The sequence below is a fragment of the Elgaria multicarinata genome, chromosome 1, assembly GCF_023053635.1.
Source record: "Elgaria multicarinata webbii isolate HBS135686 ecotype San Diego chromosome 1, rElgMul1.1.pri, whole genome shotgun sequence".
Classification (NCBI taxonomy): Eukaryota; Metazoa; Chordata; class Lepidosauria; order Squamata; family Anguidae; genus Elgaria; species Elgaria multicarinata.
In genome coordinates, this window is record NC_086171.1 from 38,306,673 (window position 1) to 38,328,753 (window position 22,081).

At 41.0% G+C, this 22,081-nt stretch overlaps 1 protein-coding gene across 4 annotated transcripts in view; it reads left to right on the forward strand.

Annotated features, from left to right (window-relative positions):
• The window catches only part of PRKAG2 (protein kinase AMP-activated non-catalytic subunit gamma 2), a 256,792-nt gene that overhangs the window by 199,534 nt on the left and 35,177 nt on the right, over positions 1 to 22,081 (forward strand). For 3 of the 4 annotated variants that reach the window (XM_063126402.1, XM_063126386.1, XM_063126395.1), the window contains exon 5: positions 9,502 to 9,577. In XM_063126402.1, the coding sequence (XP_062982472.1) occupies positions 9,502 to 9,577 (76 nt within the window). Of the gene's footprint in view, positions 1 to 9,382; positions 9,578 to 22,081 lie in introns of those variants that run through there. The other variant, XM_063126412.1, reaches the window with a different exon arrangement.

Consider the following 22,081-nt stretch of genomic DNA (forward strand, 5'->3'; position numbering starts at 1 on the left):
TGGCTTGAGATGCGTACATTTTAGGTAGACTTATCATTGTTTGAAACCTGCCAGATTGGAAATGCAAATACTAAATGTAGGCAATATTGTTCACATAATACATGTATCGGTGGGCTTACTGATCAGTGTACAAATATGCAACCAGGTGGGCAACTTGTGGCCCTCCAGATGTTTTGGTCATCTGCCCTAGCTAAGATAGCCAGTGGTGAAGGATCATGGGATTGTAGGCCAAAACATCTGGAGGGCCACAAATTGTCCAGCCATGTGGTACATGATGCAGAAGCTTACATCATCGGAATAGTTTATGGTCCTTCATAATTGAGGAGAAGAGCTGGGAAATATGGGGGCAGCATCTGTTGACGGCTCAGATTAGAACAAGGTCCAGGTAATCTGCAGTTCTGACTTTTCTGCCAAGCACAGCTCGTTTTTCTCTCATAGTCATGCTGTGCCCCTGCTGGCTGTCAAATCCTAATTCTAAATAGATAGATATGATAGGTGATTATGAATTAGAGTCAGAAATAAAGTTGGAAGAAAGACTTGTGGGCTTACATTACAGCTTCTAATGTAAGAAATTAGGTTCAGTATTTGAGAGCCAGTTAAATTAACTAATTGGATGTAGGGAACACTGTTTAATACTATTAGATGGATCCATTCTGACAGTTTTGGGTGGTTTTGCAAGACCGTTCTTTCTCAGAGGGAATTTTCAATTACCTTGTGGTGAGAACTGTGTGGAAGGTCCTCAAAATGTGAGATTTGGGTCTAATCTACACCAAGCAGGATATATCACTATGAAAGTGGTATGAAAGTGGAATATAAGAATCAGGAGCCACACCAAACAGGATATAGCACTATGAAAGCAGTATGAAAGTGGTATATGGTATGTTTCAGTGGGCCCCAACAGTTGTCAGTGCATTTCAATACCGCTGTAAAGCAGTACTGTGGCTCCTGCCTTTTATATACCGCTTTCATACTGCTTTCATAGTGCTATATCCTGCTTGATATTATGCAAATTGTTACTTACAAAGAGTGCAAATGAAGATATGCTATGCTATAAAAGCTTGATTTTCTGCCAATGACTAACCATAAATGAATAACTGCAGACTTTGACTGACTAAACTACCATTGGCCCTGTTCAGAAGACACCTTAAACCATGGCTTTCCACAAAGAATAAGGCTTTTTGCCTTATTCAGCATGGTTAAAGCCATGGTTTAAGGTGTTTTCTGTACAGGGCCATTTTCTCTCTCCAGAGAATCCCAGGAACTGGAGAGTGATCTCTAACAGAGAATTTTGGACTGTGTCCTCAAGCTACAATGCCCAAGAGTATTTAGGGAGAGCCTTAACTGTTAAACTGATATATGTTTGCTTCTAACAGCAGATCTATACTACCGTGTGTATTGGTACACAATTAAAAGACCTCGTAGGATGGAGGACTTTGGATTCCAATTTCTACTCAAGAACTTAGTAGAATTTGGGATAAAAGGCTGAGTCTTCATGTTAGTTGAATTGTGACTCACATTCTTCCATTATAAAAGCACTTTAATTTTCTTCTGATCCATATTTTATTAGTTCAAACAGCCTCTGGGTTTGGTGGTTGGCCTTATTGTGTGGTGGTTTTGCCTAGATCAGCATTTTGATTGAAAACACTCTGTTCTAATAAGTCCACATAAAAATAATTTCTATTCTAAAAGCAAGTGCAGATAAGAAATAGAACTGGAGTATTTTTGTTCTGTGCATATAATAAATGCATTTTGTAAATTATTGTGGAAAACAATTAGATTTTTCATGACAGAAAAACAAATTTCATATTACATCTCAATATATCAATAGCAGTAAAAAGAATATTGCGGTCTAACAGAATTAAAAATAGAGTACAGGATAATGGAAGTTCTGGCTTGGAGTGTATATAATTACGTTAACACTTCTTATTTGGAGCCTCTGTGTGTTGGCACCGTACTTCGTGTTTAAAGCCCTCTCCTAAAACTTTTATTATCCACGTCTTTGTTAAAATCAGAGGGGTTCAGCTATAGATACCTAAATGTGTTCTGGAACAAGAGGTCATCTGTAGAGAAATCCAGGCAGTGATACCAAGAAACAGTCTACTCCTTGGAAAAACAAAATGCAGATCAATTGCACAATATCAATGAAGGCACTACTGCTGATTGGGGGGTGGGGGACCCTCCCCTCCCCCTGAGAGCATGAAACTAATCCAAATAGATTTAGCATGCGAATAGGTAACTGAACCTGAACCAAAGTGACTCCAGGGAAGATGAAGGCAGGCTCCCCCAACCTGGTGCCCTCCAGGTGTTTTGGACTTCAGCTCTCATCAGCCCCAGCCAGCCCGGCCAATGCTCAAGCATGCTGGAAGTAGACATCCAAAACATCTGAAGGGCACCAGGTTGGGGAAGGCTGGATTAAGGGAAATTTAACATATTACATGTAGTATGTACATCAGGCTTGCACCATGTCTGATGAAACATGCTCAGTGCAGCCCACCACCCCAGCTATATCGTGTGGTTTGCTTTTGCTGTCCTTGGCAGGCAGGCAGCTAAAACAGAAGGTGTATCTGGACTCTGGAGAGCTATGTTCAACCTGGTGGGTCACAGGTTGTGCATACGTAAAATGTAGCATGTATGCACAACAAATATTAACTTCCCACAGTCTGTAAAATACAAGATGCATATGGCAGGGAACCAGGATTGGCCATTGCTTCCTGTTGCATGTGTACATGTAGGAGCACATGCTTGTCACTTTCTACTATGTGACGCTCCCTAACGCTACCAAGTATATTGCTTGTGATGTTTTGTAAGTTGCCCGATAGGCATAACTCTGAGCATGGCATAGGATCATCCAGAGACTTGGGATCCGCTGCCCTTCCAGATCTCCACCACTTGAGGCAGGGGATTCATTCTACCTCATGGGAGGGCCAACTCTGTATATGAATAATGAGCTTGTGATAGAGTAGTGGCACTTTGCAGTATGCCCAGTGGATAATAGAAGTAGAAATTTGGATTTCTCTTAGATGGATTTATATTAGAATGTTATGGATATTTTCAAAGCCAACAAAAATGGGAGAACCCCACATAACGCCAGTCCTTCTACAACTTTATTAGCTGCCAGTCCAGGTCCGAGCCCCATTCAAAGCCCTAAATGGTTTGGGGCCAGGTTATTTGAAGGAATGCCTCCTCCCATATGTGCCTACCTGGACCTTAAGATCATCCACAGGGGTCCTTCTCTGTGAGCCCCTGCCAAAGGAAGCGAGGCAAAGGGAGGAGGGCTTTCTCTGCTGTGGCACCTCAGCTGTGGAATGAGCTCCCCAGAGAGGTTCGGCTGGCACCTACACTGTATTCCTTCAGTCACCAGCTGAAGACCTTTTTATTTTCTCAGTATTTTAACACCTGTTAACTTAAATTTAAACTTTGCTGTTTTGATTCCATATTTTAACCTATATCAATTTTTGCTGTGTGGTTTTATCCTGGTTGTGCTTTTTATATTGTATTTTATATTTGTGTTTTTAGATTGTTGGTTGTTTTTATGTTCTTAATGATTTTAATTTTTGTGAACCGCCCAGAGAGCTTCGGCTATTGGGCAGTATTAAAATGTAATAAATAAATAAATAGCCAAGGGTAAAAAAGGATGTTTAATATAAAAGAGCCAGGATAAAATAATTCTAAATCAATACTTGATTATAAAATGACAGTCTTTTGAATTTTTTCTTAAATGCAGTCTACGAATCTAAATGAATTTGTAATAGCAGGTGGACAAACATTGCTTCCTTGCAGGTTTGCTTCTGCTTTTATTAACTGGGTGGCTTTTGACTACTTTGTACTCTGATTTAAATCTTACGAAGTCTCATGTCTGTAACTGATATTGTTATTGTCACTTTTGGAAGAACACTTACAAGTCATTCCTGTGACACCAATGATTTCAGAACTAATTGGCATATCCCAGCCTTCCCCAACTTGGTGCCCTCTAGATGTTTTGAACCACAACTCAAATCGGTCCCAGCCAGCACAGCCAATAGTAAAGGTTTATGGGAGTTGTAGTTCAAAACATCTGTAGGGCACCAACTTGGGGAAGGCTGCTGTGTGGGATTCACTTGCATGGGGAGCGAACAGCATATTTGTTTCTGTAAGTAAAAATTGCTAAGTTAGCATCAGACTTTTTATAGGCTTCCTATTTCTCCATACCTTTGAAATTTGTCACTTTTGGGATATTAGAGTTGGCTGTTTGTGAAGACTTCCTAATGTTGCTTTTTTTAAACTAATGTTCAGTCGTGTTCCTTAATTGGGGACTTGCTGAGATTGAGCAGCTACTGCCTCGTGTGTTGGTCTACAGCAAAGTTTGTATTCTCTGCATGGACACTTGGCTCCTTTTGAAGTGCTGCATACTGCATCCAGGAGTATTCCTAAACTGCAGTGGCATCAGCTACCACAGCACAGCTGGAGAGAGAGAACTGTTTCCGAGGGAATATGAATACTTCTATTGAAGTTCAGTGGTTGATGGCAAAGAGAAGCCTTGGGGGAGCATCTGAGCCTAAGGAAACAGCCCTTAAAATAACAGGCTAAATATGTAACAACAGTAAAGGTCTTCAAGATCCATCCAGATAACTTATAGACATAATAGAAACAAGGATTCAAAAGATAGAGCTTCCAGTCATTCTAGTAAACCTAGTTCACAGCATCTGATGTTCAGTTGCTTTTGTTGCTGAAACATATGCTGCTGTAAAACCAGGTTTTGGAAATGTTAGGGTAAGAAGAGAAACTCTTAAGCTTCAAAAGCTGCAAAAAAATGTTGTGGGTTGGGATGGAACCTCTGCATAAAACCAGGATTACCAGACTGTCTACTAATCTCCAGTTTTTGTAAAGCAGTTGTTATACTGCCTGAAAAGCCAGTAAACCTGCTCTTCGTATTCTACTTCATAGAACATAGCACTAGAGTCTCAGGCTCTGTGCATTAGTAAGAAACCTTGTTCTCTATACAGGTGAGAGTTAACTGCAGCAAGATCCTAAATATGTTTACTGTAGTACGTCGCACTGAAGTCAGTGGAGTTTACTCCCTAATAAGGATTGCTATTTTGCATCCTTACCTTTTATTGAATTAATTTTCGCCATGGGCTCTTTACAGCTCCTGTCCTGAATTATTTCCATGGAACCTACTTCCAAGTGAGTTGCAGCTTTAATCATTTCACATAGCCAGTGATATAATCAAAAGATGTTTGGTACACTAAACACATTCATGACATTAACTAGAAACAGGTACTACCCAGAGCAGGAAAAGTAATCCAAGAAAAATAGGTAGAGGGTCAGTATCTAAGGACCTGTTCTGCCCATAAAATCAATGACAAAGGGGCAGATTATGACTATTCTGGATGTGGAAACTGCCATATGCATGCAGGAGCATGTGAGACTATAGCTCTCAAATATCTTTTTTTTTTTTTTTTTTTTGCGCCCTGAACCAATTTTATCTAAACAAAGGGAATTGTTGAAGGGGAAAAAATGCACAACTACTTGATTTTGGTTACATATACAGTATTGTCCTGTAGAGGAACGACAATGGAATCAGTTACCTAGGGAGGTTGTGGGCTCTCCCACACTAGAGGCCTTCAAGAGACAGCTGAACAACCATCTGTTAGGGATGCTTTAGGGTGGATTCCTGCATTGAGCAGGGGGTTGGACTCGATGGCCTTGTAGGCCCCTTCCAACTCTACTATTCTATGATTCTATGAATTTGGAATGGTGACATAGGCTGAACAAGCATTGACTATGGTTAGAAATATTTAGGAAGAATTTGGGAATGGGAGGGAATGATGGAGGGAGTAACTCCCAAGCATTTTTTAGCTGACACAAAGGGACCGTAGCTCAGTGGTAAATCGCAGGCTTTGCATGCTCAACATCCCGGGTTCAATCTCTGGCATCTGTTAGGGCAGGAAAAAGCTCTTAACAGAAACCCTGGAAAGCTGTTACTAGTCAGTATTGACCATTCTGGACTAGATGAACCAATGGTCTGACTCAGTGCAAGGTAGCTTCTTACTTTCCAATGACTCAGTGGCAGTGGAAGAGCAAGATGGTCAAACTTGGCTATCCAAGTGGAAGGCTTGATGTGTCTGTGAAGGTAGTCCTGCTGATGCCTGACACCAACTGTACATCAAGTTTGATCATCTAGGGAATACTAAGACGCATTGGCAAAGGCTCCATACTTATGGTACTCCCTTTCTTTGGGTGTCGTCCAGAGCTCTATCCTGAACACACTTCAGATGTAAGTGTGAATATAAGACTGGTATATTTGGGCAAGGATTTGGTTGCTAGGATTTTGTGTTTTGAGAGGGTGGTGAGTTAAACTTCAAATCAATTTATTTCTTAAACATCATTAATTGTGTTGAACATCTGAGATTTTGGCAGGGAGAAAATAACCTCAAAAAGTAATGCTACACGTATAAACATTTCCTGCAGAAGTTCAATAAATGTTTAACATTTTTCCAGTATTACTTTAAATTCTGCCCTGTAATAAAAAAATTTTAAACACAGAAAACCAACTTGAATAAAAGGCAGGTATGGAATTATATTATTTAATTTATTTTATTATGTATTTATTAAAACATTTGTATTGTGCCTTATATCACTGGGATCTCAGGGCGGCGTACAGATAAAACCAATTCAAACAGTATAAAACAATAAATAATGTACATAGCTAAAAACATACTAAACTATTAAGCTAAAACCAGTAGAAAATTTAAAAGCAATAAAAACAGTTAAAACTATGTGCAGCTTTTAGGCAAATTTTGTACTCAAAGTCTTTTGATAAAATACAATATTGGTATAAGGTATATTCATATTACATTATAAATCTAATTTGTGATTTTTTAGATAAACCATATTCAAATACTTCATATCTACTCTGAATCATATTTTCTTGTGATAAGCTCTGTTTTTGTGTATATTCGATTGGTCATATAACCAACTGTAAACCTTTTTAAATCACGTTAATCCACCTACCTTTCAAGATAGGTTAAAAGGACTACTCTCAGGAGTCCTTCATTGTTGTCAGAGGTACCTAATGTTTGGCAGAGATTCAGAGACGATTACAAGGAAATGGTGGGTGAGGTGGGGAAACCAAGGAAGTAAAACAGCAACCAATACCTCTTACAACCAATACCTCTTTAGGTTTTACTTTGTGGTTTTAATTTTTGTGAACTGCCCAGGGAGCTTCAGCTATTGGGCGGTATAGAAATGCAATAAATAAATAAATAAAAAATAGGTACATGAGAAATGTAAGTAGTAGCTAAAGGAAGAATGAAAAAAAATGTATTCTGTTGCTTATCCTTTAAGCCAGGGGAATTGAACCTCGGGCCCTCATGGTTTCCCAACTTCCCTGCCCCATTCTGAAAGGTTGAAATGCCTCTCCTAAGGCTTAGTTACTGGCAGTAACAGCTTTCAGCTAAAATATGCTGGCATATTTTGTAGTTTTGTCTTCTGAGCCGCTAGAATGAGGTTCCCAAGAGCTTCTCCAAAATTGAATTTGGCCCTTGAGCTGGAAAGAGGTTCAACACTGCTGCTTTAAGCACTATTGCTGTTCATAGCGAAGATGAGTAAAGGGTGGTAAATTACACTTAGGGGTGTGCACAGTTATGGATGTTCATGGAAGAATTGGTGATATTAGTCAATTGTAGAAATAAAGAGCACTAAATTAATGGGTAGTAGATAGTTCAAAATAACTCAGGGATGGATCCAGGTTTATACTGATCAGCTGTACTGACAGAAGTGCGCTTCTCTTCTCCTACCCACCCCCGCCTTCCCACGGCAACCTCTCCAGCTTCCTGAAAATACTACACAGAGGGTCAGGAGACACTGCTGAATGGGATGAGATGTGGTGTCCTAAAAAATTGGCTGGAGGGACTTTCCACAAATGATGCAAATTGCCTTCCTCTTGCGGAAGCCACCTTCTGGATTGCACCCTCGGTCTCATTCCTGGGCACAGGGATAGAGAGCTGAAGATGTTGGCCAAGATTGTGCACCAGAGAAGAGTGGCATGATGTATAGGTCAAAAACAAGAGAAACGGGTTCTCAGGATGCAAAATATTTATTTTCAAGAAGCCCGATGTGTTTCGGCCTGTTCATTATTCTAGGCCTTCCTCAGGGGGTTGTTAGAAGGTAATGTCTGCAGAATTTCCTCTAGCAAAATAGTTTCCTGTGGTAATCTGTGGCGACTGAGGAAAGCGCAGAATAAAGAACAGGCCAAAATGTGTCGGGTTTCTTGAAAATAAATATTTTGCACCCTGAGAACCCATTTATCTTCCTGTCAGCCAGTTTTGGGTCCTACCTCCTTTTATTTTTTGATATGAGGTATAGCCACATGCTGTATGGTGATGGCCATGCAAGGCGGCAGCTATGGCACCTATAGAAGAGGGTGGGGCATTCCCTTAACTTGTGGGGACACTGACACACCACTTGCACATCCTGACTTGTGACAGTTAATCATATACTGGCCAACCTAATGCCCCTTAAAGTGTGATAAATTCCTCTCACAGTACTGCAGTGGAAAAGGGGGAAACACAACCAACACCTCCCCTCCCCTCATGAAAGCAGTGGTACAGCCCTACTTTCACGGTGCGGCCCATGCAGGTGAATACAGACTAGACAATACCAACACCAACTGAGCGGGAGGGGAATGTCTCGCCTTTTACCCCCCACCTCCTAAAAGTTGTAGTTTAAGCCGGAATCATTCTTTCTGAGCTCTCGCGCTGTTAGAGAAGTGGGGGGTAGGGAGGGGGAGTAAAGTAAGGACTCTACTCGCTAGCGTCATGAAAATGAACAAGTTCCCCTCCCCCCTCTTTTGAAGTACTAGGTGGTAGTTGCCTTCCCTTCCTAGGGGCAGACCCAACAAGGGCTTGAGAGACCTCGAAAGTATGGAATGTTCCACCGCGCTTCCCCCTCCAAAAAGGGAGGGAGGGTCGAGGAAAAAATGGAGGGGGGGAGGGTGTGAAGGTGGAACTTTGGATGCGCCCAACGTTCTCTCGGCAGCCGTTGGGCTCTAACGGCCGCTCGGCCCGAAAGCGGAGATGCGGCTGGTCTGGCCGCTGAGGGGGAGCCGCGGCTGCCCCTGGAGGGGGGCGGGAAGGTCGCTCGGTTTTTCCGGGCCTGGCTCGGCTCGCCTCGCCTCGCCTCGCCTGCGAAGGGGTTAATGGGCTGGGACGGCGTGGGGGTGGAGGCGGCGGCGAGGCCAGCCGGCCAGCGAGCCCGCCGCCTCGGCTCCTCCCCATGGCCAGTCGCTTTCCTCGGAGCGTGCGGGGAGGCGTCGCAAATCGAGCCCGCTCGTGTCAGCAGGCCGAGCATCCGCAAGCGGCTCCGCAGCCCGGGCGCTCGCTTCGCCGCCGTGGTGCCGCCTCCCTTCCCCACCTCGCTCGAGCGCCGGGGATGCCGCCGCGGGTCCGGTGAGTTCCGCGCCTCTGGATGCTGCTGATCCCGCCGTCTCTCTCTTGTGTCTCCCTCCCCGCCCTCCTGCAGGCAGCGCCGCCGCCTCCTCCTCAGTCCCCGGCCGCTTCCGAAGGGATGCTGGAGAAACTGGAGCTCGAGGATGAAGGTAAGCAGGAGATGCTGCTGCTGCTGCTGCTGCAGCCGACGCCGCGGGGGGGAAGGCGGGCAGGCAGGCAGGCAGGCAATCCGAGGCGGGGAGTGGGCTGAAATCCCTTCGGAATCCCGCACCGCAAATCCCGCAGCCCGCCTGGAGACCCGGCAGGACTCTGAGGAAGGAACAGGCGGCCGTTTCCCTACATCTCCCCCCCCCCTTGCTGCTGAGGTGTGGTGAAATTCTCTGGCCACTTGGCAGGTTGACTTGGGTGGGCGTCTTGCCACGTTTTTCTGACCCCCCCCCCCAATACACCCCCACACACACCTGTCCTTGGTATATATAGGGCTGACACAGGATGCCAGAGCTTGACTCAAGGTAGTCTGCTTGGCTGGGTGGGCTCAGGCAACTACTTGGCAAACCGGTTGCATGTGTGCTGTATTTTATTGTTGGTGGTATTTACCCCCCAAGGGATTTACAGTTTACAGTTTTATGAAGGACAGACAGCAGAATGAAAGCTGGGGTGAAGAACATTGACATAGAGTGTAACCAACCTCTGTATTATCCTGCTAGGTGGTTATAAAAATTTGCAACAATTGGATCTAGGTGTGTGGTAAAATGGTATCTCTTCCCCCTTCCCACAATTGACAGTATATAGTCAAGATCTTTCAAAGTGGATTAGTATATTTGTTTCTATAGCACTCCAGCAAACATATTTCATAAGCAGATTTGGGGTCCCAGTCCCCAAGGAGTTTACAGTGTTAAAATATTTAACCCTTAAAGCTAGAGCTGATTGGATGTAACAGAAGGGAAATGGCTCTGGAGGCAGCACTGCTGTGATAAGACGAGCTACGTTTCTTAACACTTTCTGTCTGGAAATTTATGTGTTCTATTGTTTATTGCATTGATTTACCCTGCTAACACCTTTTTAATTCCTTGTCCTTCTTGCATTTGGGGGTGATGATAATGAAGCTGAATTCTCTTCCACTCTTTCAATATACAGGCATGTTAAATGGCTTTCCTACATATGTAGTGTGTAATTGAGACGGGGCAGGTAGAGTAAGTGTTTATATAGTGGAACAGGGTTAATTGGTTGTGTGGACTTCAGTACCTGCAGTTAGCCCAATAGAACACATGTACTCTCTACCCCTTGCAGCCTCACAGTACAATGATCCCCCAAGGCAGTTTTCCACCAAATCCCATGAAACAAGCCATTCCTCTGACATCACCTATCTCCATAGAATAGAATACGCCGGATCTATTCTAGTTCCATAGAATAGGTTTCTCCCCATAGTCCCATAAATCCCCTCAATGACTAGCCCTTTTGTCTTGAATGCACTCTAAAACAGTGTTCTTTCACATTGCTCTGTGAAAACCCACTAAACAGGCAAACTGCCACTTGCAGGTCTGAGAGCTCAGAATAATATTTCTGATATACAAATATATCCTCCTAGACAAGATAGTTCTTTTAGCCATAGCCTCATAAGAAGGGCAGCTCATAAACTAAGGTTGCCAAACCAAAATTATAAAAAAAGGCGATACATTTGGAGTGATGATGTCTCAGTTGCTATTATGCTCAAATGGGCTGTGATGTTCTGGATTAAGGGTCAATGAGTTAAAATAAGGAACATCTGGCACCCTTAGCTCTTTTCCCCTAGAGGTCTTTAGAGTACCTCTGAACAGACTAATAATACACATGATACTGCTGAACAGAGACTTCTGTGGAGCCCACTAAAATACACAAAGTGCACTGTTGCATTGAGCACAGTAAAGCAAGATGCACCATTCTCCTCTAGGAAGGATTATGACATTTCTATCCATTTTTGGTTGAATAGTGTCTGCTGGTTTTCACCATATTTCTAACAAAGCTGGGAAAATAAAGAGATACTCATAGTTGTTTTGAATTAAAGGGAACTATATAAGGGCCAGTACAAGAACTAGACAGTTTTCCTGATCTGCAAAGAGCCTCATGTAGAAACCTAAGAATATTTATTTCTTGCATGCACCTGGGAGGGGACTGAGAGGAAGGTAAACAGATTTCCAGAACAATTCACAAAGCAAGTTTGGTGGCATCAATTCTCTAGTGCAGTTATAGCTTCTCCATATATTTTCTATTTTATCTTTTAAAATTTATAAACTTCCCTTTATCAAAAAGGCATTAACAAAAGACATATTCAATGTAATGTAATATAATATAATGATTAAATTACAAATTGAGGCATAAAAACACCTACACAACAAACAAATCACTCTATTATTGTGAACCGCCCAGAGAGCTTCGGCTATTGGGCGGTATAAAAATGTAATAAATAAATAAATAAATAAATATTAAAAAAGGGCAAATGTCTGGGCAAAAATTGTTGCCAAAAATAAAGCAAAGCTGGTGTCATTGTATCTTTCTTGGGAAGGCATTTCAAAGTCAGGGCACCACCACAGAAAAGGCCTTCTCTTTTGTAAATGCATTATATATTTTTCCCACTGATGGTGCTTGAGAGAAGGGCCTCCTCTGAAGATCTTAATGCACAGACAGGATGATATGGGAGGAGGTGCACCTTGGGCTCCAACCTGTTTAGGGAAACTTTTAAGTTGATAACCAGCACTTTGAATTGGGGCTTGGTAGCAAAAAGCGAGCCAATGTAATGTTTTAAGAATTGCTGTGACATGGTTCCATCTGGATAAACCAGTGAGAATTCTAGTTGCTGAATTCTGCATGAGTTGAAGTTTCCAAACGTTTTCTAGGGCAGTCCTATGTATAACACATTACAGTAATGCAACCTGAAGATTATCAGAGCATGGGCTGTTGTGGCAAATGTATGATGTACCTTACAATCTTAAAACCTTGTAATGAAATCATGTCCTGACAAAGGATTTTTTCTTTTTTGTAACATTTTTAGGGTCTTAAGCATTATAGTCTATATAACAACTGAAAACAAAGTTTCAGACTATTCTTGACAAAGAAAAAAAGGCTATAAATCAACACATCTTACTGCTTCCTTTTATTAGTTGCCTTTTACAGAGAGCTTCGGCTACGAGGCGGTATATAAATGTAATAAATAAATAAATTATAATGCAAGATTGATTCTTCTGCTGCAATCCTAATCATGCTTATTAGGAAGTAAATCCTGTTGAATTCAGTGGTTTTGGACTGCACTGACAGTTTCCTCATCCCACTATGCATGGGAAGACACTTACAATTGCCCTATGATGAAATCAGTAGAAATACATTTGGCTCTTGGACTGCCTAATGAAAGATAAGTTTGATTTTTGATGGTTACTTAAATGGTAGTAAGATCCATGTAGAAGCTGGTCTTGTTGATTTTTCAAATCATATCTCAGTGGGTGGTAAACCTTGATGAACTTTCTGCTTTAATGGTGGTAATGTTAGCTTTCATGGATTATTATTTCACAGTAGCTATACATATTTAATTTCAATTTAGGTTAGTGCTTTAAAAGTGCTAAAGCTTTGGTTTGGAGTTCAGCTATTTGAATGTCAAATGTTTTTATCCTCAGGTTGAATGATTGCAATGAGGTAAGAGATAGAAAAGATATTTGTTGGTTCCTGACCTGAAGGATGAATAATAAAATATGGCAGCTGTAGGTAGAATTTGAATCCCTCCCCCACCCCATCCCAGTTTTGCATTATTACATAGGTGACTAGGTGCAACTGAATATCGTCCAAGCTAACTATACTCACGATAGACTTTTGCATGAGAACTTTAGCCACTATTCCTGAACCTCTTCACCACTCACAATCCCAACTATTGCTGTTCATGTGAATCCTTGCCTTATTTGTTGCATGTAAAGTGCCAGGTAGTGTACCTTGCAGGCAATTGATTCACAGTATGTATACTGTGACCTTAGGATGTCTCAATTTTGGGGGGATTTCATAATGGAGATGGACTATTGCATTGCCTTTTGCAAAAGTGCTTACCATACGCAGTTAACTTTTTGTAAAATCATCATCATCGTCATCATCATCGTCTTGTTTCTGAGGGAGAACAAAATTGCTGGAACTCAATCTCTCCCTCCCCCATACTGCTCTTCATGATCAAGTTGACTAGCGCATTAAGAGTGATTAACGTTTATACTTGACTACCTCCATTGTGTTAGGGGGAATGAAATATATAGTTTATGGTAAGATTTCTGTGCTGTGAGGTTCATGAGTTCCATCTCTACAGACATCTCGAGAACAGAATTCGCTCCCTGGCTTTCCCTCCCCAAGCAAGGGACCTTGAATGCCCACCTCTGTACAAGAGACACATATATTTCCCAGTTAAAGTGTGCCATTTGCTTCCATGATCCTTGATCCTCACCTCAATGACACTTGGAATATCAGCAAGGAGAGGACAGTTTAGAGATTGTTCTGGAATAGAAGTCATGAAAACGATATGTCCTCGCAGGGAGAGGAGCCTGCTACCTGGATATAACCATTGTGCCCCAGCAGAAAGTCACTTTCTCTTGCCATTCTCTTCCTGGTGAAAATGCAGCGTTCATGTTGCTTCTGTGAGTACTACAGTGCCCCCCCCCCCACAACTTGCTATATCATGCTCAGTACAGTGACAACCGTATATGCAGATGCTCCTCACTTTCTACATTGCATTAATATTTTGAACATGAATGATCTCTGGTTTTCATAACTTAATTAATATTTATCTCTGAATGCCTTCAAATAATATGGAGTTGGGTTGTAAGAAAGCAAGATACCTTGTCTCAGAGAAAAACTTGTCTGATTGTTTTAACGATACATGATGTACAGGAAACTGTTTAAAACCCATTAGGCAACCCATAGGAAATTTGATAAGGCATTATAGAGGCACGGTTCTGAAAATAGCTTAAATTTGTTTTATTGAAAAGAAGATTATTGCCCTATTTCATAGCAAAAAAATGATCAGTGGCAAAAGCTGTGGCATTCCTAGGTCTTCCTAGGTCATATTAGGTTATATGTTCTTTTAATTTTCACAAGTTTAATTGTATAACTTTTTTCTAAGAACAAAACTGTTAAGCATCAGTTCTGTTAATTGCCTGATGCAGATCTGTAAGTCTATCTTGGATAACTGGTTCTGCTGCAATGTTGGCTTATATCCATTTCTCATCAGCACAGTTTTAAGAACAAGAAGCGGTAGACAATATACAAAACAGCATTTGTTTCTTTGAAGTATCTTTTTACACATTGGTGGCCAAGGTTTGTTACGATGAATTCATGCTGTCGGAGTAATATGTTTAGGTCTTATATTGAAAAAAGGGAATAAATAGAAGATCTTGACTTTTTTCTCTGACTGTTGGAGCTTATTACTAGTAAGTAATTGTTGCCTTAAGCTAAAACTTATTCTTGTCAGAAAAACTTGCAATGAATTCTTTAGTGACAGGTGGAACGATTGTTTTTGGAATCTAGTTGGGGCAAGTTAAATGGACTTAGCTTCCTAGATATTTACAGCCAAAAGGCCCCACTTTGTTCAGGAGGCTTCCTCCCTTGTAAATTTGCATAGGATTGTAACCTTAGCTATTTGGCCTTGCTGAAAAGCATCTGGAATGTAAACATTAGACCTGCATTTTAGAAATTGAACTCCCTACATCAGTTACTTTATGTGACTTGAATAAATGCACATAGCAGTTTTATTGTCTGATTAATATGGCTTGGCTGCTGTGGGAATGTAGGATTCCAGCAAATGTCAGAAGTGTATTAGTTGTGGAAAAAGAGGCAACGTGGCAACGAGAACCATTCACACAGTGACCTGGTTCACAGGTTGTCAACCCTGGCCTTGTTAACCCATGTTAACTTGGGTTGATTCAAAATGCAGTGGGAGCCAGCATGCATGCTGGTTTTGATGTGTGCTCCTGCTGCAATAAACAATCCATGGATGCTTCATCCCTGGGTTGTTTACTGTGATGTCTGAACCTGGAACCTTTGTTGTTCAGGGACAAACAATCCAGAGTTTGAACCTGAATCCTGCTCAGCTATCTTGAGTCCTGCTCCAGAATGCTTTTCATTTTGCCCACCATTCCTTTCATTCCATCCATTCACCCATGCCTTCCTCATATTCAGTTGTTTGCCAATGTTTGGTTGTTACATTTCCATCAGACCTGGTTACCTTTTGTACATGCACGTCATGGCACCAGTTCTGTTTGTTTTATCATACCAGCAGTAATTGGAAGGGGGCCATGAGAACTTTGAGCTATTGAGAACTCTCATCCTAGCTTGTGCTATGGGCATGATATGTAAAACCCCATCTATCATGGGGTGTTGTGATGGAATACCTCTCACCCCAATCCCATATAGTGGGCATGGAAAGGAGATGCAGAATGTGCCCCATTATGAAGACATCTCAGGTGTGTATGTATCAGGAGGAAAGAGATAGCTGTATTGAATGATATTGGTTGTGACGTGTGTTCTGACATTGCAGAAAAATGGGGATTGCCACACTCTGACAGAGTTCCTCTGCCTTTAAAAATCATAGGCAAAGAAATAATTGGTACATGTTTCCATGTCACTGTGCCACAGTATTATTATCTCTCAAGCAGTAGTTGTCAAAGGCACCGGAACCTGGAAAAACCGTATATAGCAATCCTATATAGGAACAAGTTGGCTTATTCTTTTGGCTGGTGCTGCAGGCCTTTCCTGTGATCTGCATGTCACCAGATGGGGAAAATTCTTGCCTCTGGAGTGCTTGAATGGTTGCCTGAGAGGAGGTGGAAAGGAATAATGCGTATAGTAATGAGTAGTAGCTGCAACCTCAGACATTCCCTGTAATTATTCATACTATCCACTTCAGTGAATGTGCACTCATGTAGTAGTCCTCCTGGTGTCTACATCTAAGGAAATGATGATATTAACACAATATTCATTCACTGTAAGGAATTGCATTAGATCTGTCTCATTACTATTCATTCTCTGATACAACAGGCAAATCAGTTTTCATAGGATAACTGATTTTTACTGGTAACTATGCAGAATTGTTAAATGTCTTGAAGTCTGCAAAAAACAAGGATTGTTTCATAAAGGCAGCTCCTTCTCAATTGAGCAGTTGAATGATGATACTGGAGGAAATCAGTTTGATGTCTTTATAAATGGGCATCAGTTAGAAGGGGGAGTCTAATGCTCTTCTGTGCACTTTGGCTCAAGATCTTTGAGGTGTAGGCTTTGACCCGTAAAAACATAAATATTATGGGAATTGCTTTTCAGTGTACTTCTGTGCCTGAAATCAAAATAGGTGTTCATGTCCTCTCTCTCTAAAATTAGAGAGAGAAAATGATCTGAGTATATTGGGAGCAGAGAGAATATTATGGGTATCTTTATATTGGAAATAGATGGAATTGTAAATTTTAACCTTGAGATTGTAGGTGTTGATTCGTTAATATTTTTTAATGACTATGCAATGTTATATTTGCTGCATTGTTGTTGACACTTTGGATGCTAAACATCAGTAATCCCAAAAAGATCTGAATTTAAAGGGGGAAGAGCAAGCAAGAACTAACACTTCTGCTGTTGTTTGGAACACTAATGGCAAATAATATTTACTAGTGGCTCAAAATGCCAACCCTATTTCACAAGTTCTGAAGGTAGATCAGCATTGTTGGCTCTGTTCTCAGGGGGCGAGAGAAATCCTAAACTATCTTGCCTCAGGTGGTGGGGGTTGGGGGAGGGTGTTACAATGAGAATTAGTGGAGATTGCAGCAGTGGCTTTTCTGGGGTGTTCTTTATTTAATTGTTCTGCCACCTGCCTCCATACTCCTCCGCAATGCCTTGCTTGAATGACGGAACACCATGACCCAGCATTATTCCAGAGGCTGTTCCATCTCCTCTCCTAATGATCTCCTCGCCTGTCCCAATGATGCCTCTGGAAGAATACTTTGCCCTGAAGTATTCATCTATTATTTATTTATTTATTTATTTATTTATATAGCACCATCAATGTACATGGTGCTGTACAGAGTAAAACAATAAAATAGCAAAACCCTGCCGCATAGGCTTACATTCTAATGTAATGTAATGTAATGTAATGTAATGTAATGTAATGTAATGCTTTGAAGCAAGGCATTTCAAAATCTTTTCTTTCCCCGGCTTCCCCAATATTATTTCTTCTCCCTCCTTTACTCCCCCATTTTGGCTCCCATTTTTTTTCAGAGAAAAAGGCTGAGTCAAATTTTCTATTTTTTCTAAACATTATGATTTTGACCTAGACACATGGCACTTCTATTTTTTGTATCCTTTGTTCACTACTTTGTGGTAACGATGTCTTATGCTGATGTGACATACTTGACCTTAACTTATACCTGCTTCCTCAGTCTGCATGATACCTGTTGCATTAAACTTCCTTTTGATCTAGTAAGGGCACAATTTATGCCAGGAATTGTAGGATTTTTCTCTCTAGACATGCATAGGATTGCACCCTAAGTGAGTTTAATTTGCACAACTTTAAGCTGCTTCCAGGTCTAAGAATTGTCTTACTTTGGGAAGACCTGCAACTATAAAATAGGTCTGTTTAAAGGCAAAATAAGCAGACACTTGATTGTGATTTCCTTTTAGCTACTTTGGTTGCTGTACTCTAATGAGCTTTGCCTTTGTTTTGAGTAAAACTCCTAATGTGATGGGAGCATATTTATGCTGGCACTGCCCTTGACCTCTACCATTAGCCTTTGACTATGTTTTTATTCTGTCTCCAATGCTTATACAAACAAGTCTTGCAAACATTTTTTCTCCCCAAAGCAGTAGAGCACTACTTCCGTGTTGTTAGTACTTTACTGTTTCCATGGTGCAGGGTAGGGTGGGGAAGAATTGGTCTGAGGGCTCTTTGGATAGGGTCCTACACTGCCTTCGCTTGCATCAGCCTATTGTAGAGTCTCTGGGCACTGCAGGCACACAGCCAGAAATTAAAGGGGTGACTTGCACCTCAGTAACCCCAAGCATTTCAGAGGCCTATGTCTGAGGGATCCCGATCATCCCTACTTGCTTTCCGACCGAGAGGCATCATCATGTTCCAGTGTGCGGGAGTACACCTCAAGACTCACGGAGAGTCCAAACCTCCCCCACAAAATGGGATGCATAAATGAACAGAACACAACCCTCAACCATCCCCAAGTCTTTTTCCCTTGAATTGGGCTGTAGTGCTGGCTCTGGATCAGTTTATAAAAGTCCAGTTCTCCCTAAACCAATAAATTGTTTTTTCAGTTGTACCAGCTCTTTATAGATACATCATTTAGCATTTTGAGAACAGAGAAAATGCAGATAACCAGTCATAAAACTGCTGCTGGGTGAAAAACGGTCTTGGTTTTAAAACTGTGAAGCAGGTGAAACTGCACATCATCTGGAATATATGTTATATTACTCGCAGAAATGTGTGGAACTTCTCAGAGTTGAAAAATTATTGTCCTAATTAGAAAGTGTAATGGTATAAGATGGAAAAAGCCTTGGATCCCAAGTATTTACCAAAGATGGCTTTGTAGTGTCAAATTTCTTCTGACTGCTGCTGAAGGAAGCAAATGTAGGGTGCTTCTATACTTAATGGAAATAACTACAGGACTATTTTAAGGATTATATTCCTCTATCCCATTCAGGACTACTTACATGGATATCATTTTACTTAGATATGTTTCTCCCCACATTAAAAGATTCCTTGCATATAGAAAGGTAGCACATCAGAGGAATAGGTTCTAGTTCTGCCCTTTGTCTGCTGTGCTGTGTGTTTTTTAAATTTATTTATTTGTAGGAGTTGGGATACCTTCAAAAACGTGACACCACCCCCACCCCAAGTCTGAAGTGATTAAGTTCATTCTGCTGCCTTTGTACCTGAAGCCTTTAAAATATTTCATAGTTAAGTTGTATGCTTCCCTTGACAGTTTGAACAATGTAGTGCTTCTTAGGGGCAGTATTTACTCTTGGAGTATTTAAACACTGAGAGGGAATAAAACTGCTTTCCTCACTAGGAAGGACATACTGGTGACTCAGCAAAAGAAGAATTGTTTACACAAGAAAAACACACAAACGTAACTATACCCTAGTTTCCAATTCACAAAATCTGATGTTACAAGTAACAAAACAGGCCTAATTTTAAGGTATTGTAGAATTGAATTCTGTGCCTTTGCAAGATACAATTGTTTTAATGAAAACTCCAATGCTGTCAATGTGTAGCACAGGTGGCTGCCCTTGAAGGCTGTTCAGAAACTGTAGCTTATGCAAAATGCAGCAACCAGACTGGTAGCAGGAAAATAATGTCTAAGCATATAATACTAATTTTGGTTGCCTGTATGTTTTCGAGCCCAATTCAAGGTGCTGGTTTTGACTTATAAAGCCTTGCACAGTTTGGGACCACAATACCGGATGGAGCACCTCTCCTGGTATGAACCTACCTAGATACTTCAATCAACATCTGCAGCTTTCCTCCAAGTGCCTCCTCTGAGGGCGGCTCGGAGGCTGGGAGTAAGGGAGAGGGCTTTCTTGATGGTGGCTCCTCAATTGTAGAATGCTGTCCCCAGTGAGGTTCACTTGGCATCAACATGTTGTTTTTTCAGTGCCAGGGTTCTTCTACTCTCAGGCATTTGTCAACATATGATTGGGCTTCTTAATTTAGTTATTTTACTGGGTCTTAAATTATTTTTTAGCTGTTTTAAAGTGTTTGAACTTTTTGTATTGTTTAATCCTTGGGTCTTCTTTAGAGAAGCGTGTATAATAAATTTAATATTGTTATTGTTAACAACAACAATGAAAACTTACAGGGTATCTGGCACAAAACCCCATTGGATTTATTGTTTGCTTCAGCTATGTGTGTAACCAGTGAGCCAGTATGGTGTAATGATTAAAGTATTTGACTAGACCAGGGACACTTGGCTCTGAATCTCCACTTAAGATGCCCTGCTGGATCAGATGTCTTTGGCCCAAGCACACAGGTGGAGTTGAGGATAAAATTAAAGAACCTCTGTGTATGCCTCCGTGACTTCCTGGAAAGCGAATGAAAATGTCAGAAATGATTCAGTGTGCTTAGAATGTTGCATGTATGAGAGACTAATCCAAGCCAGTTTGAAATATTGTAGATGTCCCGTGTTTTCAACTGTTAGGTTTAAATATCTGTGCCAATTCAGTTGTAACATTTGGGCTGTTTCATGCATTAGTCCTTCCAACATGTCAATAATCATGCAATGTGAAATCAGAGGTTCAAATCTCAGCAAGTTTGAGGGCAGCTTCTGGCATGTGTTCATCATACAAAGACTCCACACAGACTCTTTGTTTGCCTAGCACTCCTGTCTGCATTCATACACATGTATATATGCAGCACATGGTTTGGGTGATCTTTAGCATAATGTGCCACTAAAAAGCAGCCATCTTTACCTACCTATGAAAAGTGCACTACTTATTCCCCAGCCATGCTGTTTCCTTACTGGGGGGGGGGAGCAGGGAGGGCACCTTTCTTCTGGACCTTTTGTAACCCTAAACCATATCCATGTAATTGATTTTTCTCATCATCAGATTTTTTTAAGGTACACACATTTATATGGCTATTGCAGCAGTTACTTTTTGCCTCCAGAGGTTAGAAATTTTATAGATGATATATACATGTTTATTGTGCTCAAGGTTTAATAATACATAACAATGTGTGTCTGTGAACTATTGCTGAGAGCATTGAAGAATTGGCACCAAAACTTTGTATTGAGTAATAACACAGCTGTTCAGCTGCTAAAGAGTGCAAGTATATGGCAGACATTTTACTCCCCCGTCACCCAAGTCTGGAATGCCTTGTTGGGTGTAAGTAGTGAAAAGGGCCCAAATTATATTGAACCACTAGCAAGATTTCCACGTACCTCTTGCTACCTACTATCTGCAAAAGTCACTTCCTGATGAACAGAGGCAGTCATGTAAATAACTTTTTGAGAGTGAGGTTAGATATTATAGTAGTAGAGCAGTGGGGCAGATTTGGGAGTGCCCTCACTAGTTCAGTCCACATGTAATTTATTGAAAAAGGTCATGCACTGGGAAATAAAAGGTTCTGCAAGTTTGTAGCAAAAGCCAAGATGGATGGTATTTTATTCACAACAAGCCCTCCAATTTTTGTGGCATTTTGTTTGTACCATAATAGTTTTAATTTCTGGCTACACAGTGTGGACAACATTGTGAATCATTTAGAACTGATTTTGAACACTTCTAATATAAAATGCGGTTATACTACCACACATGTTTATAAAGACTTTTTCTCATGAGCCTGTTTGTTCAAAACTGTCTGCTTATAGAAAGATAATGATGCTATGCAAGATACTTCTTAATATAACTACAGAATGATTTCATTGTGATGCAGCTCCAACCTATATTTAAAGCTTCCAATAAATAAATACAAAAACATTTTTCTTTTGGAATGTGGTTTCCTCTTCTTGGGAATTTACTTGAAATGCCAAACTAAATGCAAGTTGGGATTGAACACCAATGAAAAACAAGCAATTGTCCATATTTTTGCTCCAGCACATTTTGGAATGCAGCAGCAAGGTTATACCTATAGCAAGCCTACCACCACCACCCATTTATTACATGCTTCTTTT